This window comes from Mastacembelus armatus, chromosome 17 (genome assembly GCF_900324485.2).
Source record: "Mastacembelus armatus chromosome 17, fMasArm1.2, whole genome shotgun sequence".
Lineage (NCBI taxonomy): Eukaryota > Metazoa > Chordata > Actinopteri > Synbranchiformes > Mastacembelidae > Mastacembelus > Mastacembelus armatus.
This window is the reverse complement of record NC_046649.1, coordinates 19706413-19730053: the sequence shown is the minus strand read 5'-3', so window position 1 is coordinate 19730053 and position 23641 is coordinate 19706413. Positions and strand designations below refer to the sequence as shown.

The following is a 23641-nucleotide window of genomic DNA, read 5'->3' as shown; positions in this document are numbered from 1 at the left end:
GTCAACATCATCTTCCCTAAATTAGTTTTTATTTTTATTTTTTTTTAACCAAAAAATATTAGAAAAAAATAAAAGACGTATTTAAAACACTAATTTAATGATGCGTTTTTAGCAGGACACGGAAATTCAGACAAGCTCTTAATTCTGTTTTTAGAGGTAATTAGATATAAATGTGACATAAATCTTTGTAAACATGTTGGCGATCCAAACATAACAGAAAGCAGGATGATGGTTAACAGTGTATTTTAGTTATTTATGCCAGTGCTATTCGGAAACGTGATGTCATTTACACTCATCCATGTTTTTCCCTAAAATTTCTGCACAGAACAAAACTGAGCAAAAACAGAAATGTGACGTTGCAGACAGTGTTGAGGTAAACGCGTTGAACCTGCTGAGGGGATTTTTGTAGGTGGCTCATGGTTTTTATGGCTTCGTCTGTACAATGTTGCTGTCGAAACTTTAAAGGGTCAGTTCCAACAGAGACAGAGCAGCGTTATTATTAATTTGGAGCTGTGTGTCTGGTCTGATGAGTTTTCACCCTCTTTTAATTGTTTTTCTCTTCCAACTGTGAAAAATTTCAGTAGGAAGACACTTATGTCCCTTTATTTAGGATTTGGAAGCAGCAAATAAACTTTAATAAATGGTTTATAAGACAATTTTTGATTTATTAATGTACAGCAGCCACTGGTTACAGGCACTTACATTAAACACATCTGATTGCAACATTAAAGTGAGTTATAAACCATTTGTTAAATGTCTATAGAAGCTTGGAGGTGGCAGCAAAAGTCTGCCAGTTAATATCAAGCCCACAGCACCTCAAACCAAAGTATCTGCCAAGCTGGACTCCACAGGGATTATATATGTCTTTTAGTAATTTGGTGAACTGGCCCTTTAAAACTCTCAGCCCATTCATTCCAAGACTCAGTACCTACTGCATGAGAGAACTGATGCATAGTTAGAAAAACAAACATTTAAATAAATCGTTTGACATTTTGGGAAACGCTTATTTGCTGAGTGTCAGGAACCGAGTGGGGCTGACTAACTCAGCTTAGCATAAAGCCTGAAAACAGGGAAAGCCTGGCTCTGCCCACATGTTACACTGAAGCTCACTAACATGGTACATGTGTGTCTTGTTTACTGAATCTGTAAATCATTAAAAGCATTTCCCAAAAGGTCAAACTATTCTTGTAGCTAAAATAAACCTAGGGTGATATTAAGTCCAGTCAGACACAGATATTTACTCATAAATTACCTTTTATCACAATCATCTGAATATATTCTTTAAGATAAAATGAATATTTAGCCTTCTAGGCTGAAGCTCTCAAACTTTTGTTTCCCAGTGACCCTGTACAGATTTGTGCTCTTCAGTATCAACAGACTAACAAACCGAAAGCCACAGAGAAGTGTGCAGTTTAGTGTCCACAGTTCAAGCACTTGTTATAATCAAAGGTGCAAAACAGGGGGTGTGGCCTGTAATATATTTGTGTAATCGTACCTTGTTCCTTGGCTTGCTCCTGTGAAACGTCTGTGAGGGCGCTGAGTCTGCCTGATAGTTTCACACCACAAACGATGAATTGTGTGGAAAAATAATGAGACCTCCTGATAGTTCACGCCCCGTCACATATATTATTAATCTCTCGTGTCATTGTAACAGCTTTGGCAGCTAAAGGCATTTTCAAATATGCAGGATTTAACAGCAATAGTGATTACTTTGGCATTAGTGCATAGGCGCAAGTCTACAAACCAGAGCTGTATAATATGAGGAATTCGTACACATTCGTTGATATATTACTTAAAGTCACGTCAGGCAGCAGGACCAGGTTAGCTCGACACTGAGCCCCTTTAACATAAGAGCACAGACTACCGTCCCCCAGCAGTGACGCAAGAGGAAACGTTTTGAGTGTTTTTCTGATTGAAATATCAAGGAGCCTTCACCTTGTTGCCCTTGAGTCAGCCTGAAGCCTCATGACCCCACAGCAGCTCCTCAGGGTGAAGATGAGTTCGTGTCACTGAGCCAGAGGCCAACTGACCTACCATAAACCAGCTCCTTGTCTCCTCCTGGTGGACTGTGGTGTGAAAGGGAGCTCTGGTGTCTCGCAAATGTGCAAAAGTTTTAAGTAGTCAAAGATCCATGAAGCTCTGAGTCCAATCTGAATAATCATCAGATCCCAAACGATTTCCTCTCCCCATCTCTGAGTGTTTCTGAAGTGCTTTTAACCTGGAAGACAGAGACGCGACTGTCATCAGTCTGATCAAATACACCCAAAGCACATGCTCTACATTTAAAGCCATAGTTCAACATTTTGAGAAAAACTATTTGCTTTTAAATATGAAGATCATTAGCTTATCCTAGGAAACAGTGTGTGTCTGTCCAGTGTTAAAATCCTCCTGTGAAAACACAAATTGTTTTTAAACGTTACTTTTTTAAAAATTTCCACTAAACGTTGCCTCCTGACTCCACCTGTACAACTACTGTGCAGACGCGAGCCTTGTTGACCTTCTCATTAAGCTCACAACAGGAAAGCAAATATTTCCCAAAATGTCAAATGATTCCTTTAAAGCAAAATAATATTAAACACATGTAACTTCATTTTCATGAATTACCTGTGAGTTGTCTTTAATCTTGCAGTAACATCTAAACAACCTGAGAGAAAGAAGAAAAAAGAAGAAAACAGAAGTTGGACATCTTCTCAGGCCTGTGATGACAATGCTGCAGACACATCAGTATGTTAGAGCAACCTGTGTCTGGTCGATCACCAGCCAGCGCTCTGTGCTCGTCTGCATGTCCTTCCCACTCAGAGGCTCCCGCAGTCGGACCTTCACTTCAACACGTCCCCCTGTGGGCTTACGACCATCCATGACCTGACAGGAGAAAGGCCACAGTGGTATCTACAGTCATCTGGGCACATTGTGAATAAGACGACAACTTTCCCTTCAGATTAGTCACCATGAACTACATCTGTTGATGTCTGTTTTCTTTGTTGAACTAAATGCTGCTCACCTCTACGATTTCCCTGATTTCACTCTGCGACTCCAGTTTGTCCAGCTTCACGAGGGCCGTGCCGATCGGTTTGTCGCTCCGCAGGAAACCCCTGTGAAACGACACGTATCAATAAACGCTGTCGCAGGCTCAGCGTGAGGTTGTCGTACCCTTCAATTCGAGCTGAGTGAAAATACTGATATGTAATTGTCGTGTGTTAATGTTTTAGTCCAAATTACACTGCTGTAGCGACTGTTTGTTGAAGTACATGACAGTGAGGCTGATGCCCGGCAGTGAGCAGCTCTGTCTGTCTGAGGCTCACCCTTTATGCAGCAGCTCCAGTTTGAGGCCTTTAGACGCCACCACCCTCCTCAAGCCGCGGTGGTTACGGTTGATTGACAGCGTAAAGCTCTGGTTGTATTCTGGTTGGCAGAAATCACAAATGAGGAGATGCAGCCAACATTCAGCAGACTGTGGATTTTGGACAGAACAGGCCTAAATCCTGAAACCTTTATGTCTCACCTGGGGAGTTAGTGTTCTTGATGACAGCTGTTTTGTGTCTCTGAGGCTGCTCCTGATGGTGAGAAAGAAAACAAACAAAAAAACCATCCGTCAAATCGTCTCACCAGCAGATGGCCGATGTGGAAAAAAAGAGCATAGTTTTGGTTCGAACTCTCTTACTGTGCTGGGGTAAGGGAAGTCAAACTTGATGTAGGCGTCCAGGTCGTTTGCTTGAATTCCTGAAGAAACAGAAAACTTGGTTATTATGAGAAATGAATCTAAAAGTTCTGGTTAAAAACTGTTAAAGTTACCGTAATGACAAAGGTAAAGGTCACAACTATGACTTTATAACTATTTTAGTGGAACATTTAGTAAAACTAAAGTAAAAGAAAAATTTGAATTCAGGTTTAAAGTTTAGCAGCAGAGTGAAGACCTACTTTTAAGGCTTCAGAACTGAATTTAAGCCATAAAACACTTTTCACTGCATCCAAAACCCAGAGGACCAGGAAATGTAACAAAGGACTGAACTGATATGTTTCTTACCATTTGGTGCAGGAAGATTCATTCCTTTGACGATAACAACAACCATGTCAGTGCTGCTTAGCTCTGGAAAAATCCTGAAATGAGGCAAAAAGACATCACGAAGAGTTTTTTGTCCTGGCACCTGCTGAAGTCCTATCAATGAAAGCAGACTGGTTTGTGTTAGAGCAGCTCTTAGCAGCTCTAAGAACATGCAGCAGTACGTATGATGATACTAAATCTCAATCAATCGTCTGGTCTTTAATGTCAGATTTCCTGAAGACTCTCCCACCTGACTGTGTGAAACGATCTCTCCTCGAAGTGATGCTTGGGAGGGGACAGACCCCTCGACTGAGCCAGTTTCAGGATCTCCAGACTCTTCTTACAACTCTCCGCCATCTTCTCAAACCTGGAGGACACACACAGAAAACAACATCTGTGAGGTATCTACAAACTCCACATTGGTGTCTTCTTTACATCACTGAGCTGCTGAGAGAAAGAAAACTCCAGCAACTTGTAATTTTATGGACTATAATAATTAATTTATTCAAGAAATGCATATAAAAATATTGCTAATGATACAAGCACATACACTCTTCGACTAAGTGCCTTACTAATCTGTCATGCAGAAAGGTTTGGTTCCTAGTGGCACTGTCAGAAACGTAAAGTCTGTAGGTAAACTAAGTGAATATGAGAGTCAACCTGAGGGAAAACAGCTGTATTGAATTAGACTGTACATGTTGACTAATAAAGTGGACTCTGAGTGTTGCAGTTACTTCCAGTGATATCTGAGTTCAGTGTTTGTCTGCAAACCTAAACCAAATGAAATCTGTGGTGAGCGACACAGAAATCTCACTTTGTAGTCTCGGAGACGTTCCCCAGGTGCGTGAACTGCTTGGAATGAGTCATACATTTCTAAAAGGAGAAGAAGAAAAACCAGAAGAAATCTCAAAAAAAAAAAAATTGTTTGTCTTCACAAAACTCAGCAACCAGGCCCAGAACAGAAAAACAACCTTCTGGGATGTGTCTTATTTTTAAACTTCTAAATATATCAGAGAGCTGAAAAGTATTCAGCTCCATGTGGGAAATACGGAAAACTGTGAATACAGTACATGCACACATATTGAAGAGATATTTACAAAGCATCTCAAAATAAAATGCATACAAACTTCCTAAAATACATCACAGGTATTAATTTGAAGCTTTGATGTTTTGTGAGACTCGCTATCAGTACTGGAGCCCTTACCCATTATAATCTAAACTGTATGAGTCATTATCGTACCTCGCGCTGCTCTTTGAGGATGTTGGCCAGCTGCGTGTAAACCTCCTCTGCTTTCTCGGAGAGCTGAACGTCGCTGTGGTGAACCAGGATGAAGTCCTCGTCTTCGTCTCCGGGAGGAGACGGCACCTGCAGGACGGAGAGAGTGGGCAACAGTGGGACAGTGCAGGAGCACTACCAAAGCCCCTCATCTCCACGTGGTCTCGTATAATCCCCATTAAATGCCAGAATGTTTACTTTGACTTTTTTTTTAATTGCTAATATTTACACAATTTTCAGTTTTTCTTACTTAACCCTACAATTTGATATTTTTAAAGAAATTTTAAAAAATGTTTTTACTCCAAATGAACTAATAAAACAAAAACAATGTAGTAAAAATGTTTTCAACATGAAACAAAAGTCATCATAAACACAATATTTAAAAGAAAAAAAAAAACTATTTCTACTGTGCACCCCCTTCACATCAATAAAGCCAGTTTCCAACAGCTTCTAATTAATGTGGCTGAGTAAATCCTATAAAGTCAGGATATAAGATGTACTCTGTGCTCACCGTGCTGATGTCCACGGTTTTCCCACTGCGTGCTGCCTCTATGATGGAGTCGAAGCTTTTGGCGGTGCGGAGGAAGACCTTGGCCTGCTCCATGTCGTTCTTCTGCTTCGCCTGCAGAGCCGCCTTCATGTACTCCTTCTTCCGACCCTCCAGGAACTCCAGCTGCTGGACAGCTGCAGGAGGCAGAAAGACGTCAGATTAAAACTGACTGTAATTGTTTCCACAAGAAGAACACATATAGATAAATACAAGACTGCAGCCTCTCTGTCCTTACATGCAGCTAAACCGATGACGATAAAAAGACAAAGATTAAACTTATTTTTAAATTGGTCCTGCACTTTCAACACCGGATGTTAAAACTGACCTGTTGGTGAAATGGCTTCTCTTGCAACTGCTCTGTCAGGTGAAGCTGAAGGAGTCCTTTTCTGTCCCACACCTGCAGGCGGGACCTCTAATGTGGGCTTCTTTGGTGCTTGTGGAGCTGCAGGCTTTGACTACAACAAGCACAAGACACTGTACCAACCATTTATCCACAAAAACGATGTAATGCTTTATGGCCAACCTACCTCCTTTTCTTTCTCCTCATCATCATCTTCATCTGGTACGTCAGCAGCATCTGTAGAGGCCAGTTTACTGGCTGCCTCCAGAGCAGCAACAAATCCCTGCTCAGCTCCTGGCGCCTTCTGGCCCGGGATTGGAGGAAAACCTGTAAAATAAAAACAAAACCATGATTCCGACCAGCACCACAGGTCTTACCTCTAAGATGCAGACATACTTTTTTGGACGAAAACATGTCTTGTGGTTGTGGTACAGTACAGACAATCAGCAACAGCTTGTTGAGTGGTGTTGAACATTCAAAATGCATTACAACACCCAAGGACTACAGAAGCGGAAACACAATGCAAATCCAATTTTACGGAGCTAAATTACACTGTCAGCTCACCAGGGGGCACCGGCAGCTCGTCAAAGTCCACTGCTCTTCCTGCTTTGTGAGCTCGGATGGCACTCTGGTATTGCTGCAGGAGGGGAGAAGTTAAACGCTGCTAAGTTTTTCACAATGTTTACATTTATGGCAGAATAAACAACTGATCAATAATGAAAACAAAGATTAGCTGCAGCTCTAAGAAAACAAAGAACTCAACAACAAATAAGTGCCAGTTTCACTCTCTTCATGACGCCTGTAGCAAACCATGGATAAGAAAACAGAAAGTCCTTAAAGCTTTTAACAAAGTGCTCTCTGACAGAGCATCAGCAGGAGAGTCCTGTCACATTGTACCTTGGCTATACGGTCGTGCATCCGGGCCTTGCGTTCATCTCCGCTGGCTTTAGCCTGAGTGGACGCCTCCACGTACTTGGCTCGTCTCTGCTCGAGAGCCTCAAGTACGTCTTTGGGGGCTGCAGGGGCTGAAGGAGGGAAACAATGATATTTACAATGTCAAACAGTTTCTTAGTGTGTTGGCTTTGCTTAGGGAGCAGGAATTTAAGCTAACTGCTAAGACAGGGAACTGGAAACAGAACTAATCACAGAAGAAGAAACATATGCCCCCACCAGCAACATAACTGAATGCATGTGTTACTAAATGCTGGCATTCATGATGACCTGGAGCTGCTGCAGCTGGTTGGGTGGTCTCTGTGTTTTTTCCAGAGGAAACTTCCTTCACTGGAGCAGAGTTTCCTGCTGCACCTGCGACACAATAAAATGGGATGAACTGGATCACACAGAAACAGAAGCAGCACATTTGTATTTACAACACTGTAACTCATTAATACAGCCCAGTATGGATTTTACATTTCCTCCTTCCTTTCCTGGAAGGATTTTGTGACCTTTGCTGGGTTTCTAGGATATTACCTCTCATGTTTGTACTTACAATAAAGCCTATTTGTATTCTTCAGCTATCGCTTGATTGTTTTAACTGCGAGTTTGTGAATTATACATCTTCTCTTATATCTTCCCCTTCATCCTCCCTGAAAATCATCTGTTGTTTTATGTTTACTAAAATGTCCCTCACCCTGTCCTGGAGATGGTGGGAGGCCACTCAGGTCGACCGCCTCTCCTTTCTCCAATGCCAAAATCACTGCGTCCAACATCTGCACCAAAACACAATGATGTTCTTTGTCAACACACAAACTGTCCTGCATGTTTGACATAACTGAGAGAGCAGCAGCAAGCTCAGACAATACACTGTACAAATAATGATCTTATTTCAAATTTTAAAATGTAGCAATTCTGAAAACGTAAAATTTTGATTTAGTTTCTTGACTGAGGGCTGATTTATGAACTTGGACTAGATGTCAAATTACAAAACCATAACTCATTGATTGTGAACAGGGACAATAAATTAAAATGTGACTTTTCGTTAGGAGTAACTGCAAGGCAACAACACAATGTGTCTATTCTGAAATGTGGCCGCTGCTACATTCCTACAACAAAACTTGGTCTGCTCAGCAAAACTGTTTGAATGCTGCTTCATTACATTTGAGCTTTAGTAAATTGTGGTACACAAAATATGTATGACCACTGCACAGACACTAGCACCTATAGATTTTATTTCATGATAAAGGAAAGGCAATAATGATTTACTGATATTCAAACTGTGCTTTGCTGTTTTTAGTTTTTAGATACATAATTTAACATAATTTCTCCCAACAGCTCTTTTAAACAAGTCACTGAGGACTGTAGTCCTTTAACTCACCTTGCTGCTCTTGAAGTAAAGTTTAGCTTGCTCCACATCTCCCTCCTTCTTGGCTCTTAGAGCTGCCATCCTATATTCTTTCTGCCTCTCCAGAACTGTCATCTTGGTTGCTTCGTTCGCTGTGGAATCACAGGACAGAAACAAAGTTAGCACAATGAAAGGCCACATTCATGATATTTTCAACGCCTCCACCTCAGCCATTTCATATATATATGGCTACAAGCAAAAACCTTACAACTAAAAATAACTCTAAAGAGGCAAACCAGTTTATTGGTGACAGTAAATCATTATAAATGTGTTGCCATTTAGGATATTTATACAAAATAGATTTAAGGACACCAGAAATTCCCATCAGCTGTGACTTAATTCCTATTCCAACGTGTCAATAATACTGTATGCAAATCAAGTCAACATGTGAACAGGGTTGAGTTTGTGCTTTGACTGGTGCACTGAGAGTAAGGGGCCAAGTTTAGGATTAGATTTGCATAGACAACATGTTTCCTATTTATATCTGCCTGAACAAAGCTGACTCTCTCTAACAGCCAATGTTATCACTGATATAACTTTGAGTAATCCAAGACAAACTCACCATCTCCCTGACTGGACTGAGGCACTTGAGCAGGTTCCTGTGCCTGCTCCTCTATAATGGTAGAGGATGACTGCTGTTCACTGGTGGGCGTCACAGTCTGTGCTACAGCGGGTGGTGGTGTCGTGGCCTCCGACTCCACCTGCTGATCTGAAGGCGTGGGTACAGGGGGAGGCGGTCGTGCAGGAACAGTGGGCCGAGGGGCAGCACTCTGAGCACCGGTGGCAACAGGTGGAGGGATTTCTGCCTCGTTCACAGGCTTCCCTTTTTTCACAGCAGCTAACATCGTCTCCAAAGTCTGCAGAGAGCAGTAATAACAATCAGTATCACCTAAATGTCTATAGCATGAGAGGAAACACAGCTTAGAAGTATTTCATGTGTAAGAAGGGGGGCTTCACTGCACTACAGCAAATCCTGCAACACAACAAAATAAGGAAGTGGGCAGACACAATGATATAAAACATTTTATGTACAGTAACATGTTGTGAGAAGTGACTTAATTAAAAGATGGATTCCTTTAGCGAACGAAACAGTGTGATCAGCCACATGAGCACCAAAAAGAAAGACTGGCTTTTGCGTTTCTACAAACCTTTAGCTTTTGGGCATGTTCAGTGCTGCTCACATAATTTACATACAGTCTTCAGCTCCGACTGTGCAGTTGTTCCAGTTTGAAAACTGCTTCTGTTTTGTATTTCAGCTTGTTGCTGACAACTTACAGTGTAGATCCACACAGAAAATATAAGGGGAAAGATATGACACATGTTTTCTGTCTGCATAAAAGAACTACAAGACCCATCTTCCATGGTTTGGTTGTTACATGTCTTACCCCTGTCTCTCTCTGCCTCTGTAGCTAAATCCTGATATGTTTAATTCATCCGAGTCATGGAGCTCCATTGCAGTCGGACAAACAATTCAACATTTGCCAGTGAACCACACTGTTGCACCTGGGGACATGTTCCTTCATTACCATGAGCAAACACACACCATGGTCTATTCTGAGTCTTTTCACACAAACACCAAAAATGTATTAAGGAGACTGAAAACAGTCCTTAACACAAGCTGGTTTAAAACGCTTTCAGTAGAAACAGTCTTAGAGCAGAGTACCAGAGACAGACTGGGAAAGTAATTTATTGATGATAGACGGACAAATATATTATTGAATTTTTTCTTTCTATGCTGTAATTTTGCCTATATATCTTCTCTTCAGGTAGTAGTCCCACCCACCTTCAAACCGCGATCAAATCTCCTAGCTTTGGAGATCTCCCCTGCAGCCTTGGCGTTTTGTAAGGCCATCTTATACATGGCTACTCTCTCCTCCAGGGTGTGCTGGACGCTGCCTGGTGCTGCTGAGGAGACCTTTACATCCTGCTGCTGCTTCACAAGTGCAATACCAAAAACAACAGGGAGCTGCTGTCAACATTATGTGGAAAGATCTGGTAAATCTATGCTAAGTCAAGATATTACTCACCCTGCAGCCCTGTGGGTTTAGAATGGAAAGTAATAGTCAGAGATAAATAACAGGAGGAAAACGAAAACAAATCTCCTGCAATTTCTGCATATTTTTACCTTATCGTTCATCACTTGTCTGTAATACTACCTGCACAAGCATTCAAAGTATTTAAAGCAGACAGAGACACATGTAGAGTGTAAATGAACTGCATCTGTTCAGTCATTTTATAAGACACTGTTTAGAGATATTGCTAAAATTGACTGCTCCTAAATTAAAAAGATAATTGGCTAATTTTGTAATTCAACAGAAGCGGGACAAAATCTTCAGGCAGAGGATTTACAGGCAGCAGCAGCATGTACTGTACCTGCAGCAGTGGGGCCTCTACTGTTTCAGTGTGAGAAGATTCAGCTTTGGCAGAGGATGTGGAGGAAACGGTTACAGTATCCTCAGCTTCCTCCTCGCCCACCACTTCCTGCAGCTCTGCCTGATGGAAAATACAGCAACTGATTAGCAAACAACTACAGTCGTTCATATACAAGGTTAGATTTCTATAAGCATGAGACCAGTTTTCCATTACAACTTGGACGTGCAGACGTTTGATAAATAAAGCACAATGTGCAGATGAAATGAAAACTAACAAATCAATAAATCAACACCAATTTAGAGCCAAATCAGCCCCTATAAGTGTGAAATGTGTGTGTGTTCAGCTTGCTAGCAGAGACAGTTTTGTAGGTACTGTGGTTATTTACTCAGACATACTCCAGCATTAACAGTATACAGCACAAACATGACCACAAGGCCTTCATCACGAGATGGGCCAGTAATACAATAGACTCTTACTGCAGCTTCTAATAATCAACTAACTCAACCTGTCACCTTAAGATTATATTCAAGAATGTGTCTTGACAAGAGTGAGAAAAACTTGCTTTTGGTTTCATCTTCTCCAGGCTTGGCTACTGTAACTATGTCTCTACAGGTCTGCTTACCAAAACTTTACACACCACATATCTGAAACACGGAGACTTTCCTATTTGCCATTACTACCTCAATCCTGCCTTGTGTTGCTTTAACATCTATTTAACATCTATCTGGTCTTACTGCATTTTGACTTGCCTTGTTGAACACTGCTGTGTTGATTAACTGCATCAAAACACTAAAGCTAAAAGACCCATAAGAAATTCTGTTTCCTTTCGTTTGGCTCAGCTAGAGACAAAACACATTTGTTGGACACCTGCATTGTGTTAGCACAGCTACAGGATTTATTTAAAACATTTCTATTAAATTACACATTTGTCCAGAACCTTGAAAGTTAGTCACAAACCCTGTTATGCAGAGAGGAATACAGACAAACACTAACCAACAGATCTTCATCGTCTTCCACATTTTCATCATCGTCGTCCTCATCCACATCTCTCATACACTCGTCAGCCATTTTTGCAATGTCCTCCATTGGCAGGGGCCCTATGACACAAACAATGATGTCAGTTTATAAGTGTCATGACATGACACTTTTTCTTAATGTGACAGAGAAGAATGATTATATGGAGCAGATAACATTGTTGTGTGTTTTTTGAGAACTTCAACTAACATATGAGGGAAGGGCCTTTCCCATCTCAACATGACAATCCCCCATGAATAAAGACAGGTGCACAAAGAAGTGGTTTTCCCTGTTGGCATAAGAACCTGACCAGTTTGAATAAAGCCCTGAACTCTATCCCATGCAAAGACCTCTGGGATGAGACACCAACTGTGAGCCAGGCCCAGTGCTCGTCCTCTATCACACTTTTATGGGTAAATCAGAGTGAATCCCTGCAGCCAGGTTAAAAAATCCTGTGGCAAGACTTCCCAGAAGAGTAAAGTGCATATGTATAATATTACGAGACAATAATACTGAAAATAAATCTCAAATGTGGGCAGAATTTTCATGCTCTGAATGTAGGCTAGTAATGCTCTGTCTTCCATGTTTATTTGATCATGTATGTACTGGAGCCAGGCCAGTATATTGGCTAATATTATCTTACTGCAGGTATAACAGTAATGCAGCTATAGCTGTCAATGACAGACAGGAAAATCAAGTACAGAAATACCAAAGCTACGTCTTGACTCGCAGCATTAGACACAAAAGCAACTGGTCCAAACTTCATTCTGCAGCATAACAACAACAAACACACATGGGGACAGCACAACTCCATATATCAAACATCCATCCAATGAGGGCAAAACAACCTGACTGTTAAAGAGGCTGTTTACAGGACATGAAATCATAACCCCAGCACTCACTCTTCCCCTTCTGCTTGGCTCTCCCTCCGGCAGCAGCTTTATTTCCAGTGATAGAAGCAAGTTCAGCTTCCAAGTCTGGATCATCCAGATTGTCCTCCACACCCATCATCATCTCCTCGGGGTCCAAGTCTACGAACAAACCCATCTGAAACCAGGGAGGAAAAGATAAACTTCTAGTGATTTACTGTAGTTACTAGTCTTAACATACATGTGTAATAATCGTCTAAACTGCAATTAATCATTAAAGATTAAACCAGTGGTTCCATCCCTTCTGATGTCTACATCTTAACACCAAAGAGGGATCTCCTGTTTTAATTACTTTTCCTATCCAGCTTCCAACAGAAGACTTTATAACTGGACGCATTTTGGATAATTCAGCTTTCACTAACTACATACAAACCTGATGTGCACAAGCCCTGGGATGTGCTACAGGGATCACAGTCATGGTGGGCCAAGATTTTGTTCCTATTTTAATATGCCCATCGTTTGTTCAATTAATTTGTCATTTCTGGAGATCATACATTTAGAATAAGGGGTTTTATTTTGAAGTACATTTTTGCTGAGAATATTTTTGTCATCTTCTCATTATTGGTACTCATAGCCTTAATGAACAAATAGCACCAGATACGGGGACTCAATGCAATTTATTAAGTCCACTAGAAAACTTGGGTGTCATCTTTGACTGCGGTTTGAATTTTGAGAATCATGTCACTAAGCTTCTCCAGTCTTACCACTATCATCTCAGAAATTCTGACAAAATTAGATCCATTTTACAGAGACACTGAAACAATAATTAATGCTGTCATTTCTTTGCGTCTTGATTACTGCACTTGTCTTTTTACCTGTCTTAGTAGTAAAAATCTTTAACACCTTCAACTAGTCCAGAACTCAGCTGCAAGACTCCTGACTTGAACTAGGAGATTTGACCATATCACCACCAATTTACCTTCTTTACACTGGCTCTCAGTTCAATTTAGAATTGATTTTAAGATTTTACTTATTGCCTTTAAGGCTCTTTGTGACCTGGCTCTGGCCAATATTGGAGACCTTTATCCTCGTATGAACCTTCACGTTGTTTGGGATCCTCACGTGATGCTCTTCTAAGGACATTATCTTGTTTTTATTTTTGAATTTGAACAGCACTTTGTTCTTTGAACGAAAAGTGCTTTATAAATCAAAGTATTACTATTAGTATTATAGTGTAATACTTTGAATACTTGAGTTTACTTGTAATGGAGCATTTTCTCACTGCCACTCTGAACTTCTCTGTGTAACATGAAGGTGTATCAGGGCTGTTTGTATTTACCTGCTTGGCTGCAGCAGCGCCCTGGCCTTTGGGCTGCGGTGCTCTCTTCTTTTTACCAAACATGTTGTTGTTGTTGATGATGATGATGATGATGATGTGGCAACAAGCCTCTAACCGACACTGCTGTGATCCAGATCAGACCTAGAGCAGAAACACGGTAAAAACATGTGACTCCTGGTTGAAGGAGCTGGGATCACGTGACGGTTGTCAGGTGGTTCCTAAACAAACCATGAACGAGAACGGGCTCACGGTGATGTTAGCCGAGCTGCTAGCTGCTAGCTAACCATGTTGTTTGCCTCCAAGTCGAAAAACTTCACTTAGGAGCAAGAATTTGACTGTTGCTGTGTTTGCTATGGAGTATGTCAGAGAACTTTATCTAACTAGAAAGGCGGATGTGTCCTTACCTGCCCTGTCACCACTTCATCAGCCGGTTCTCAAGAGAACAGTTTTATTTCTGCGACTTGACATGTTAACGGGTTTGTTTGAGTACGCATGCGCAAAGCGAGGGCGCGCCCACGGTTTTTTTGGCTATTTTGTCCCTGAGTTTGTCTGCCAGGCTCACGCACATAAAATGCGCACATATGGATGAAGTTGTAAGAGCCCTTTGTTCAGTAAGAGTAAGAGTGCCACAATGCAAAAAAATAAATAAAAATAAATAAATAAATAAAAAATACCCCATTCAAAATCCAAAACAAAATTCAAATTGAGTTTAAAGTATCATGAACGAATTAAAGTAATAAAAGTACTCGCAGGAAAAAGAAGACCTTGGCTGACGTTTATATTACGGTGCCTACGCAGTCTTTAATTCATGTGGCAAGAAAGAGGCTCAGGGTCTCTCCTAAAAGTCACTAGATAAATCAGAGCATTTGCAACATGTTGACTGAATTACTAAAGAAGAAAAACTCTATTCTACTACACAAACATGTTTTCATCTTTTCTGTTTGCTTCTTTATGAAATATGGGACATTTGTACCGCTTTGGGTCTCTTAAGGTTTTTTAAATAAACCATACAAGAAATGCACATTTAAACTGATAGCACAAATAGTGTTAGTGTCAGTTCACTTGCTGCCACATTGTTCTGTGCTAGATTTTTGTTTAATCAGAAATAACTGAAGCCACCTGACAAAAAACTGAGGCAATAAAGTTTATTTGTAGACTTACATTAAAAACTGAGACCAGCTGCTTTTTTCTTGAATCTCACAAAATCCTGTGAACTATTTGCCCTATCTATTCTAATAGAGAAGAATAATCATGCAAACACTATTCTGTAAACAAAGGGTATTTTATTTATGTTTTAACAATGTTCAGAATAAGAAAGATAAGACAATCGATATTCCTTCCACGATATGAAATCTAGATGAGGAGGTTGAGGGTGTTCTGATGTTTAATGTAGAGACACCCTGGTCCAGATTTGTTCAAACCATCAAAGTTTAACAAAAACATATGTAAATTTTAACAGGACAGTCTGTCCGGAATAACATTACAAATCCCTGTTGTTGCTGCTAAGGAGCTTAGGAAAGGACGTGCCGATGGAGCACCCATGCCGATAAACAACCAGCTCCAGCATGTACTCATCCACTTTCACCACCACAGACGTCATCTTCTCGTTCGACATGAAGAAGATGATGGTGAAGACAGCGACCTCAAACTCTGGGCTGACACCAATGAAGGAGCCACCGACCGGTTTTACCAAGCCCTTCAAGCTGAATTGCAGATTCAGGACATGGTCGTCCTCATCAGGCTGTAAAACAATGACAAAAAATTCATTAAGGAATTCATACATTTAGTTGTTGCAAAAACAGCAGTAAATAAAATAACTAAATACAAAATGTCAAGAAACACTTTTTGCAGAGTTTTTATGAAAAACCACTGCATATTTTCTTACTTACATATCTTACTGTGTCTTTGTTGTCTCTTGCTTTGTAGCCTTTGTAGTCAACGTTGCCATGTTTTTCTTGCAGGTAGAATTGGATCCAGTTGTGGAGACCCATGATCTCACTGCCAAATTTGGTTTCTCCAACAAACACATGCTCAAATCCACAGGAATCCTCACTATAGTGAGCATAAAGCCAGTATGTTCAGCAGTAGGTTTATGCACCTATCACTCTTCAACTTGCAGACTAAGCAAAAGATAACACAACCTGCTACTGACTTTTAAAAAAAGGTCTTTTTAGAGGAATTGTCAGATAACAAATTAGCGTAATTCCATCCACTGATGATGATAATAAGATGTAGTTAAAAGCTCTGAAAAAAAAAACGTGAATAAAAAATGTGAATAAATAGTTGTAATGTTTTTCCTTATATATTTATTTTTCTTCAGACAAATGGTCAGGACGTGCAGTAGATAGACTATAACCGAATAACAAAAACAAAAATATATTTTTATATTAGTGTTTAAAATGAATCCATGTTAGCTAATTCAAAAACTGGAAAACATTTCTAAAATGACTTAATTTCTTGCGACGTGTTGATGTTCACACCCATGGTCTCTTTCCTTTAACCCAAAGGACAGTTTCTTTATATACATCAATAGCACCCCCTGGTGTTACAGTGAAACTCACCCTCCACCTCTCGCCCGGTGATAGAGACGGAACCAGATGTCATACAGCTGTTTCTTGAACTTCACCAGGTCCGATGGGGATTGTCCTTTCTTGACCAGATACTTGTGCGCACACTAGAAAGAAACAAATCAAAAGTTCATCTACAACAACCTGATAACCAGGCAAACTTGCTGATGGAGATTGTCGTGTTGAGTGAAAGCTGAAGAAGAGCTACTAAATTGACTTTGTATTTAAATTCTTATTAAAAGTACAAAACATAGTAAACTGCATGTAAAAAAGATGCATAGCACCCAAAATGTTTATGTAGAATTAAAGGAAAATGAATAATACAGTAATAATTTTGAAGGTATACTATTTTGTGCAGTATGTATGGTAAAATGTTTTTGTTATGGTGGAAAAACCTCTGAAAAACAAAACATGTTAAGAAAAAACTTTTAAAGGACCAGACAACCGAATTGATGGGCAACTAAAGAATTGTAGTTCCAGGCTAAATCTATAATCCCTCACTTAATTTGTCAGCAAACAATAGTGTCATCATTTCTGGGAGGTAACCAGGAATGCAAACAGCTGCTGTGTTGGAACGGGGTGTTGCAACTGTTTGAGCATTGCAGTTTGTGATGACAGATGTGTTTTAGACATGACTCCCTCTCTTAAAGCTACTGCACCTTCATGACTTCAGTCTCCATAATGGCATCGATAAACTGATGGTTCTCTTTAAGTTCAGCTGAAGTGACCGTCTCTGATACACCTGTGGACATCTCATAGTTGTCCAGCAAGTTGATAAAACCTGCACAAAATGAACATGTGATTGTTAAACATGGTTCTATCAAAAGAGAAATATAAAAAACTACATGAAGTACTACTTACAGGCATATGTCCTAATACTTTTGAGTTTGTCTTCATTGACGTACTTGAAGAGTGGAGCACTGGCCTTGTCTGTGGCGCAGTGGCTGCCCTGAGCCACATAACCTGCCTTCCCCTGAATAAAACACCCAAAGAAGAATGAACATGTTTGAGCTGATGATGGTGCCAGATGAAAAGTTAAGAAATGACCAAAGTCACTACACTAATCCAACAGGTGTTGAAACAACAAATGTCAGCCCTATAGTGGTGAGAGACACCGTTAGTCAGCTGACAAAGTTATCTAGTAACAAAGGTGGTTAGCCTGTTAGGTCATAACAAACAAAAATGCCAAACTGGTTCCAGCTTCTCAAATGTGAGGCTTTCATGCTTTTTACAGAAATATAAACTGAATGTGTTTGCATTTTCTCATTGGTTTGAGTTTGCTGCTGGCAGCAACCCAGCCTCAATATACTGGTTTCAGCTCTTCATTTCATACGGGCTGCAAAAAAAAAAAAAAACATATCTATGGTGTGTTTTGCATTACAGAGAAGCAATGTGGTTAATTCCTAGTAGTACAGACCTGGAGGGAAATGATGTAATCAGTCCCCGGCCTGAGGCGGTTAGTATCCAGGCGCCAGAGCTGGTTTAGCACATCAGTGATCTCCTGGTTGGTCTTCTGACTGTGGCAAAGATAAAGAAAATGAATGAAGTGATTTTTTTCACCTCTGACTCATTCATGTAAGAAGAGCACAAGTGTTTCTAAAAACATTAACAATGGCTCTGTTCCCAGTCATTGTCACAGTGAGCCAGCACAAACCTACACATTTACACATTCACACCTATAATAATGTTATCACTGTACTCTAATAGTGAGGTTAGAAGAGAAATGCTGCTATATGTTATGCCCACAGAGGAATTATGGGCACTTCTCCAACAATAATGGGGAAGTGTGTCTGCTTCTTCCTCACAGACAGTTCGAGTTTGGAGCCAGCAGTTATAATACAATGTAAATGCTCATTAACCTGCTCATCTTGGGAGCTTGATAAAAAGTTGTGTTGCGTGATTCCTTCATTCAAGACGACAGAAAGAAGAAAGCTGCTGTCATTTAGAAAACCAAAGCCATCCTTACATAACAAATGCATCCTGTGGATAATGGTCTGTAAACAGCAAACTGTTACTATTGTTCTTGTTTGTGCAGTTTACAATAAACATATTGTAACTTTATCTGAAAGGATCAATTCACCTAAAAATCACCTAAAGCTTAGCTGTGCAAAACATGCAGTAATCATTGAAAATATGTTCAGTTAGTGAATCCAAAGTATCAAGATAATCATAGAATATTTTGTGATTGTTTGCCTTTAAAACCAACTAATACAACGGTTTAGCAGCAAGAACTCTGAAAGAGCAGCCGATGACACAAGTCATGCAGCTGTCGGCTTTCTGTCATTTCTTTGTTCCCTGGAACCTGCATACCTGCTGCTGGTATTTGCTTTTGTTAGACAATAAACTGACAGTCAATGGCAGACAGCCTTTGCTCCATAACGACCACACACCTGTCACACTGTCACACACCTGATGCCACCAACAATCATCCAATGATTCAGGGCACGAAAACTTTATCCACCTATTCTCTCCTTCACCTTAAAAAAGTGACATTGCAATTAAAAGCATCTCAAAAGTCAGAATAAATGCCACACCCTTCCTGCCATAGACAGATCACTGACATGCTGAAAAAGATATGAGTAAGAATCAAATGACAGGAAGGGGCACTTACTAAGACAGAAACTCCTCTGGTCTTATTTTAGCCTGGGCACATCACAAAGCAGAACAGATCCTGCAGCAGACAAAGACTCTCTTAGTCCTATTTGCTCTGTTGAACAATTCAATCAACTATAACTAATCATCACCAGATGCTGCTGGACTCACATCCAAACAGCAGCCTGCACTTCAGCACACAGCACCCAAGTGTGTGTGAGGGGGAGCATTGTGTTTTACAGAAAAACCAGAAAAGCAAAACCTGTAAATCAAGACCTTCCCTCGCCAGAAGCCATCAGCCCGACAGGGTCGCTAATATTTACATATATAATACCCTCATACTGCCTCGGAAAGTAACTACAAGTCTTAGCGGATAAGAAACATGCAACGAACAAAAAAGTTAGGAAAAACTAGAAAGAAAAGAAAAGTAAGTTAATCTGCGACATCTGTGTTTTTTACATCTAAAAACATGACTTACCTCCTTGACATGATTTCGCAGTGGAAAATGTACTGGCTCAGAAAAAATACCCCTTTGAGCGACGTTATCTCAGACGTCAATCATGATGTTGCCACGGAACCAGCCAATTAAACGACAGTAAAGCGCCTAGGTCCCGCCCCTCTGACATTAAAGGGAGGAACCTTCCTGTGTTTTATAAAAAGTGATCGATACTTTTATTAATGCAGGTTATTTTGGAAGAAAAGATTTTGTGCCACAGGGGTTTGCAAAGTTAAGTAATTGATGTCCTGGACAGCTGTCAATGATGAAAAAAGCTGTTGTGCTAATATATTTTTTTAGATTGATTAATGGATTTTATTTGGACTAAATAGACTTCAGTCTACGATTTAAAGACAGTAATATCGATAATTCTACTCATTACATACTCCAGGCTACATAATAACATACATAATCATCGTTATTTAGCAACTCAACTCCTCAAATTGTTGAATGTCAGATTGAGTTAAAGAAACTATGAGCAAAAGTAAGCTAAATTGTTAAAAATGCCTTCATCTCAGTGTTTTGCCCACATTGTAAAAATTATGTATTCGTGAAATTCTCTTATTAGAAAACAGCGGCTTTTATTTTGAAACTGAACATCAGATGACAGGAAACGAGCTTTCGCGCAGGCGCAATAGCGGGGCACGTAAGTTTAGTGAAAACAGTTACACATGTTGTTTTAGGAGGCTTGCCGCGTCGTTAACCTGTTGTGTTTTCATTGTGTTTCTCGTGTAGGTGTCTGTTGAGACTGTTAGTAACTGTCGCTGGACCCAAGCGAGAAATTTTCGTCCGAGACAGGTGACGTTTTAAGAAGGCTAACTGCTAGCTTAGCTAACTACAGAGCAGCATGGCAGCTGTGCTGGAGCTGGTTGCTGGAAGCTACGAGCAAATCGTCTTTGGGTACCGAGTGAAAACTGATGAGAAGGTAAGTTGGAGTGTCTCATTTTGTTAATGTAACTTTAGTCTGCCAAGAGTAGTCAGGACTGTAACTAAACTGAACTAAACTAAACTGACCTGTCACTGGGATTGATTGTTTTTTAGGTATAAACAGTCAGTGTGTAGTGTTATGGTAAATAGTTTGATGTTATTTGGTGAGATAATGGAAAGTGTAACTTCTGCTTTTGACTTAAATGTTACCCCGATCACCTTTACCTGCCCTGTTTTCACCATTTTCATCAATTATTACGTAAAGCCACCACTTGTGTGCTGTACTTGCAGGAGTGGACAGCCAAGGCAGATTTCACCTGTCACGCCCACACAGCATCCATATCCTCTGTGGCAGCCAGTGAGAGGTTTGTTGTCACAGGAAGCAAAGATGAGACCATACAGGTGTATGATATGAAAAAGAAAATTGAGCATGGAGCATTGCTGCATCATGATGGTGAGTATGTTCACTGTATCTTCAGTTTGGAGCAAGTCATTTGATTTTTGTTAGATTTCATTAAATGTTCAACATGAAAATTCTGAACAATCATTACTTATGTTGTCATTTACTTTCTGTAAGAAAAAAGCAAAATTAATATAATTGAAAAGGGAAAACAAGATTTGTACAGTTAATGTCTTTATCACACTATCCTTGTTTTGCACAGGTACCATCACCTGCCTCGAGTTTTATGGAACATCTCATTTACTGAGCGGAGGAGAGGATGGACTTATATGTGTGTGGAGCACAAAGAAGTGGGAGTGCCTGAAATCCATCAAAGCCCATAAGTAAGCACAGAGAGAGGTGCTGTAGGTGGATGAATGTGTGCAAATTGTATTGTGTATTTGTATTTTTTGTAACTTTAGCAACTTGCTTAGTTCTGTCTTTTTTTATGTAGAGGCCACATCACATCGCTGTCTGTCCATCCTTCTGGGAAACTTGCACTTTCAGTTGGGACAGATAAGACTCTCAGGTAAATTTCACAGCTTTACTGCAAAATCATTGAGGCAGTTGTTTTACAGAAAATTATAAGTGACTCTTGCATCTCTTTTGTTTTTCTAGAACATGGAATTTAACTAATGGAAGATCTGCTTTCATCAAAAACATAAAACAGAGTAAGTTTTATTTTATCAGATGTGTATATTTTCTGGTTTCCTTGGTCTTCTGTTAAATATTGTTGGATTTTGGACTGTTGATTACACAAAACAAGAAATGTGACCTTGAACCTTGGGAACTTGAGGAACTTTTCATCATTTTCTGACTTTGGTGACTAGCAGTCAATTAAATGGGGAAAATCGTTGTAAGATTGTCGATACTACCAGTAAGCCCTAACCTGAACATTTTTCCTATACACAATTAACAGATTCACACATTGTCAAATGGTCTCCAGATGGGGATAAATATGTGGTAGTGGTAAACAACAAAGTGAACATTTACGACCTGGAGACAGCTTCTGTGACAGGAGCAGTCACCAACCCTAAAAGGATCTCATCTGTGAAATTCTTAAATGTGAGTTCCCTGGTTGTGTGTGGCGAAATGGTTGTGATAATAGGTGCCTGCCCAGTAATCCAGTAATTAATTTAGAATATCCCCTGTAACTTCATATAGATGTTGTAATCCTGTTTGTTTTTCAGAACTCCATCCTGGCTGTTGCAGGAGATGATGAAACTGTGAGGTTTTGTGACACCGGAAAAGAGAAATGGGTGTGTGAGTTTAAGGCTCATGAAACCAGGTAAACTCAGTGTTATTTACTTCACTGTCAGCTGCATTTCTGAATTAAATCAGAGTATATCCTGTGAAACTTCAATGAACACCAAAATGTCTTCATCTCACAGACAAGCCTTTACTATCCATCGCATGTTGAATTGGTGGAATGTAAGTGAAGATCCTTTTGTGATTTCAGGGTGAAAGCAGTTGACAGTTTCAATATGGAGGATTACTGTGTGATGGTGACAGCTTCAAATGATGGATTCATCAAAATGTGGAAATTCCAACTTAAAGAGGCATGACTCTATTGTTTTGTTTTTTTTTATTATGAGTAGAAGCCATTTACTTGTTCAACAAAATTTTAAAAGTAAAAATAAACTCCTACTTTCCAACAGGAGCTGGAATCTCCCACCCTGCTTGGGGAAGTAAACACAACAGCCAGACTGACATGCCTCGCAGTGTGGAAACCTTCATCGGTTCAGCAAATCCCGGAGGAGCCAGCAACTGTGGCAACGACATCCAACGGTGTTGTCTTGCAAATACTGTTTTCATTTTATAATCATTATATGTAATAGCTACAGTAAGGAGAGATCTTAACCCCACACTAAGCTGAACAGTTCTTAGCCATCAGTAAATACAGTGTGAAGTTACAATAGCAAGCTCAAAATGTTCATTAGTCTGTGGAGGAAAAGTCAAAGTTTCAAAGGAGGAGGTTCCTGAAAAAATACATTAGTGTTCAGCTACCTTATTTTAATACATACAAAACCTCAAGGGTTCAGGTGAACACCAAAATGTTTCTAACTGTAACCTGTCTGTCTTCTTGTGTCCACAGAACTCGCTCAAGAACTTTCACAGACCAAAAGAGTCCGAATCGCAAGAGAAGAAATTGTTTTAGAAGATGAGAGCAAACCTAAAAAGAAGAAAAAGGATGGTGGACAAGGAAAAGCCAGCAAGAAATAATATTTAAAAAATCAAGGACTTTGGTCAAATATGCTTTTACTTGTTGTCACCACCATATGAAGGTGGTAAATTCCAGTTAGGTGGCTTTTAAATTTTGGTGTGGTTTTTGTGATAAATATATTTGCTGTCCACTCAAAAAAATAGTAAAGAATGAGATGGCCAACAATAAAAAATGTTTTATAATCAATGCATTGATTTGTATCTTGCATCATGCATTTGCTCAGTGCTACCACAGGGGGGCGATAAAGCCAGG

The 23641-nt window shown here is 40.0% G+C and overlaps 3 protein-coding genes across 7 annotated transcripts; 1 reads left to right on the top strand and 2 right to left on the bottom strand.

The window, feature by feature from the left end:
* Positions 1 to 226: 226 nt before the first annotated feature.
* cc2d1b (coiled-coil and C2 domain containing 1B) lies at positions 227 to 14629 on the bottom strand. 3 transcript variants are annotated; one of them, XM_026313488.1, is made up of 27 exons: positions 14549 to 14629; positions 14145 to 14285; positions 12839 to 12983; positions 11916 to 12019; positions 10923 to 11042; positions 10577 to 10585; positions 10333 to 10482; positions 9112 to 9406; positions 8523 to 8641; positions 7839 to 7917; positions 7430 to 7513; positions 7106 to 7233; positions 6773 to 6845; positions 6396 to 6535; positions 6194 to 6323; positions 5830 to 6002; positions 5283 to 5408; positions 4857 to 4915; positions 4293 to 4409; positions 4025 to 4098; positions 3662 to 3720; positions 3503 to 3554; positions 3303 to 3402; positions 3002 to 3092; positions 2740 to 2862; positions 2605 to 2644; positions 227 to 2218 (listed from the first exon to the last, which is right to left on the bottom strand). In XM_026313488.1, the coding sequence occupies exons 2-26, from the start codon at positions 14205 to 14207 to the stop codon at positions 2636 to 2638; spliced, it is 2622 nt and encodes an 873-aa protein (XP_026169273.1). In that variant the 5' UTR covers positions 14208 to 14285; positions 14549 to 14629; the 3' UTR covers positions 227 to 2218; positions 2605 to 2635. The 3 variants fall into 3 exon arrangements, with proteins under 3 accessions (XP_026169273.1, XP_026169274.1, XP_026169275.1); XM_026313489.1 differs by lacking the exon at positions 10577 to 10585; XM_026313490.1 differs by lacking the exon at positions 10577 to 10585 and having other exon boundaries at positions 10333 to 10479.
* Positions 14630 to 15407: 778 nt separating this feature from the next.
* On the bottom strand, positions 15408 to 19840 carry LOC113134262 (poly(U)-specific endoribonuclease-C-like). Of its 2 annotated transcripts, none has more exons than XM_026313531.1 (7): positions 19782 to 19840; positions 18129 to 18228; positions 17573 to 17684; positions 17371 to 17492; positions 16706 to 16818; positions 16034 to 16196; positions 15408 to 15885 (listed from the first exon to the last, which is right to left on the bottom strand). In XM_026313531.1, the coding sequence occupies exons 1-7, from the start codon at positions 19790 to 19792 to the stop codon at positions 15625 to 15627; spliced, it is 882 nt and encodes a 293-aa protein (XP_026169316.1). In that variant the 5' UTR covers positions 19793 to 19840; the 3' UTR covers positions 15408 to 15624. The 2 variants fall into 2 exon arrangements, with proteins under 2 accessions (XP_026169316.1, XP_026169317.1); XM_026313532.1 differs by having other exon boundaries at positions 16043 to 16196.
* A 494-nt stretch (positions 19841 to 20334) lies between these two features.
* pak1ip1 (PAK1 interacting protein 1) lies at positions 20335 to 23575 on the top strand. 2 transcript variants are annotated; one of them, XM_026314210.1, is made up of 11 exons: positions 20335 to 20445; positions 20535 to 20724; positions 21018 to 21180; positions 21389 to 21509; positions 21620 to 21694; positions 21784 to 21836; positions 22085 to 22230; positions 22356 to 22453; positions 22625 to 22724; positions 22824 to 22953; positions 23261 to 23575. In XM_026314210.1, the coding sequence occupies exons 2-11, from the start codon at positions 20647 to 20649 to the stop codon at positions 23386 to 23388; spliced, it is 1092 nt and encodes a 363-aa protein (XP_026169995.1). In that variant the 5' UTR covers positions 20335 to 20445; positions 20535 to 20646; the 3' UTR covers positions 23389 to 23575. The 2 variants fall into 2 exon arrangements, with proteins under 2 accessions (XP_026169995.1, XP_026169994.1); XM_026314209.1 differs by lacking the exon at positions 20335 to 20445 and having other exon boundaries at positions 20452 to 20724.
* The last annotated feature ends 66 nt before the right edge of the window (positions 23576 to 23641 follow it).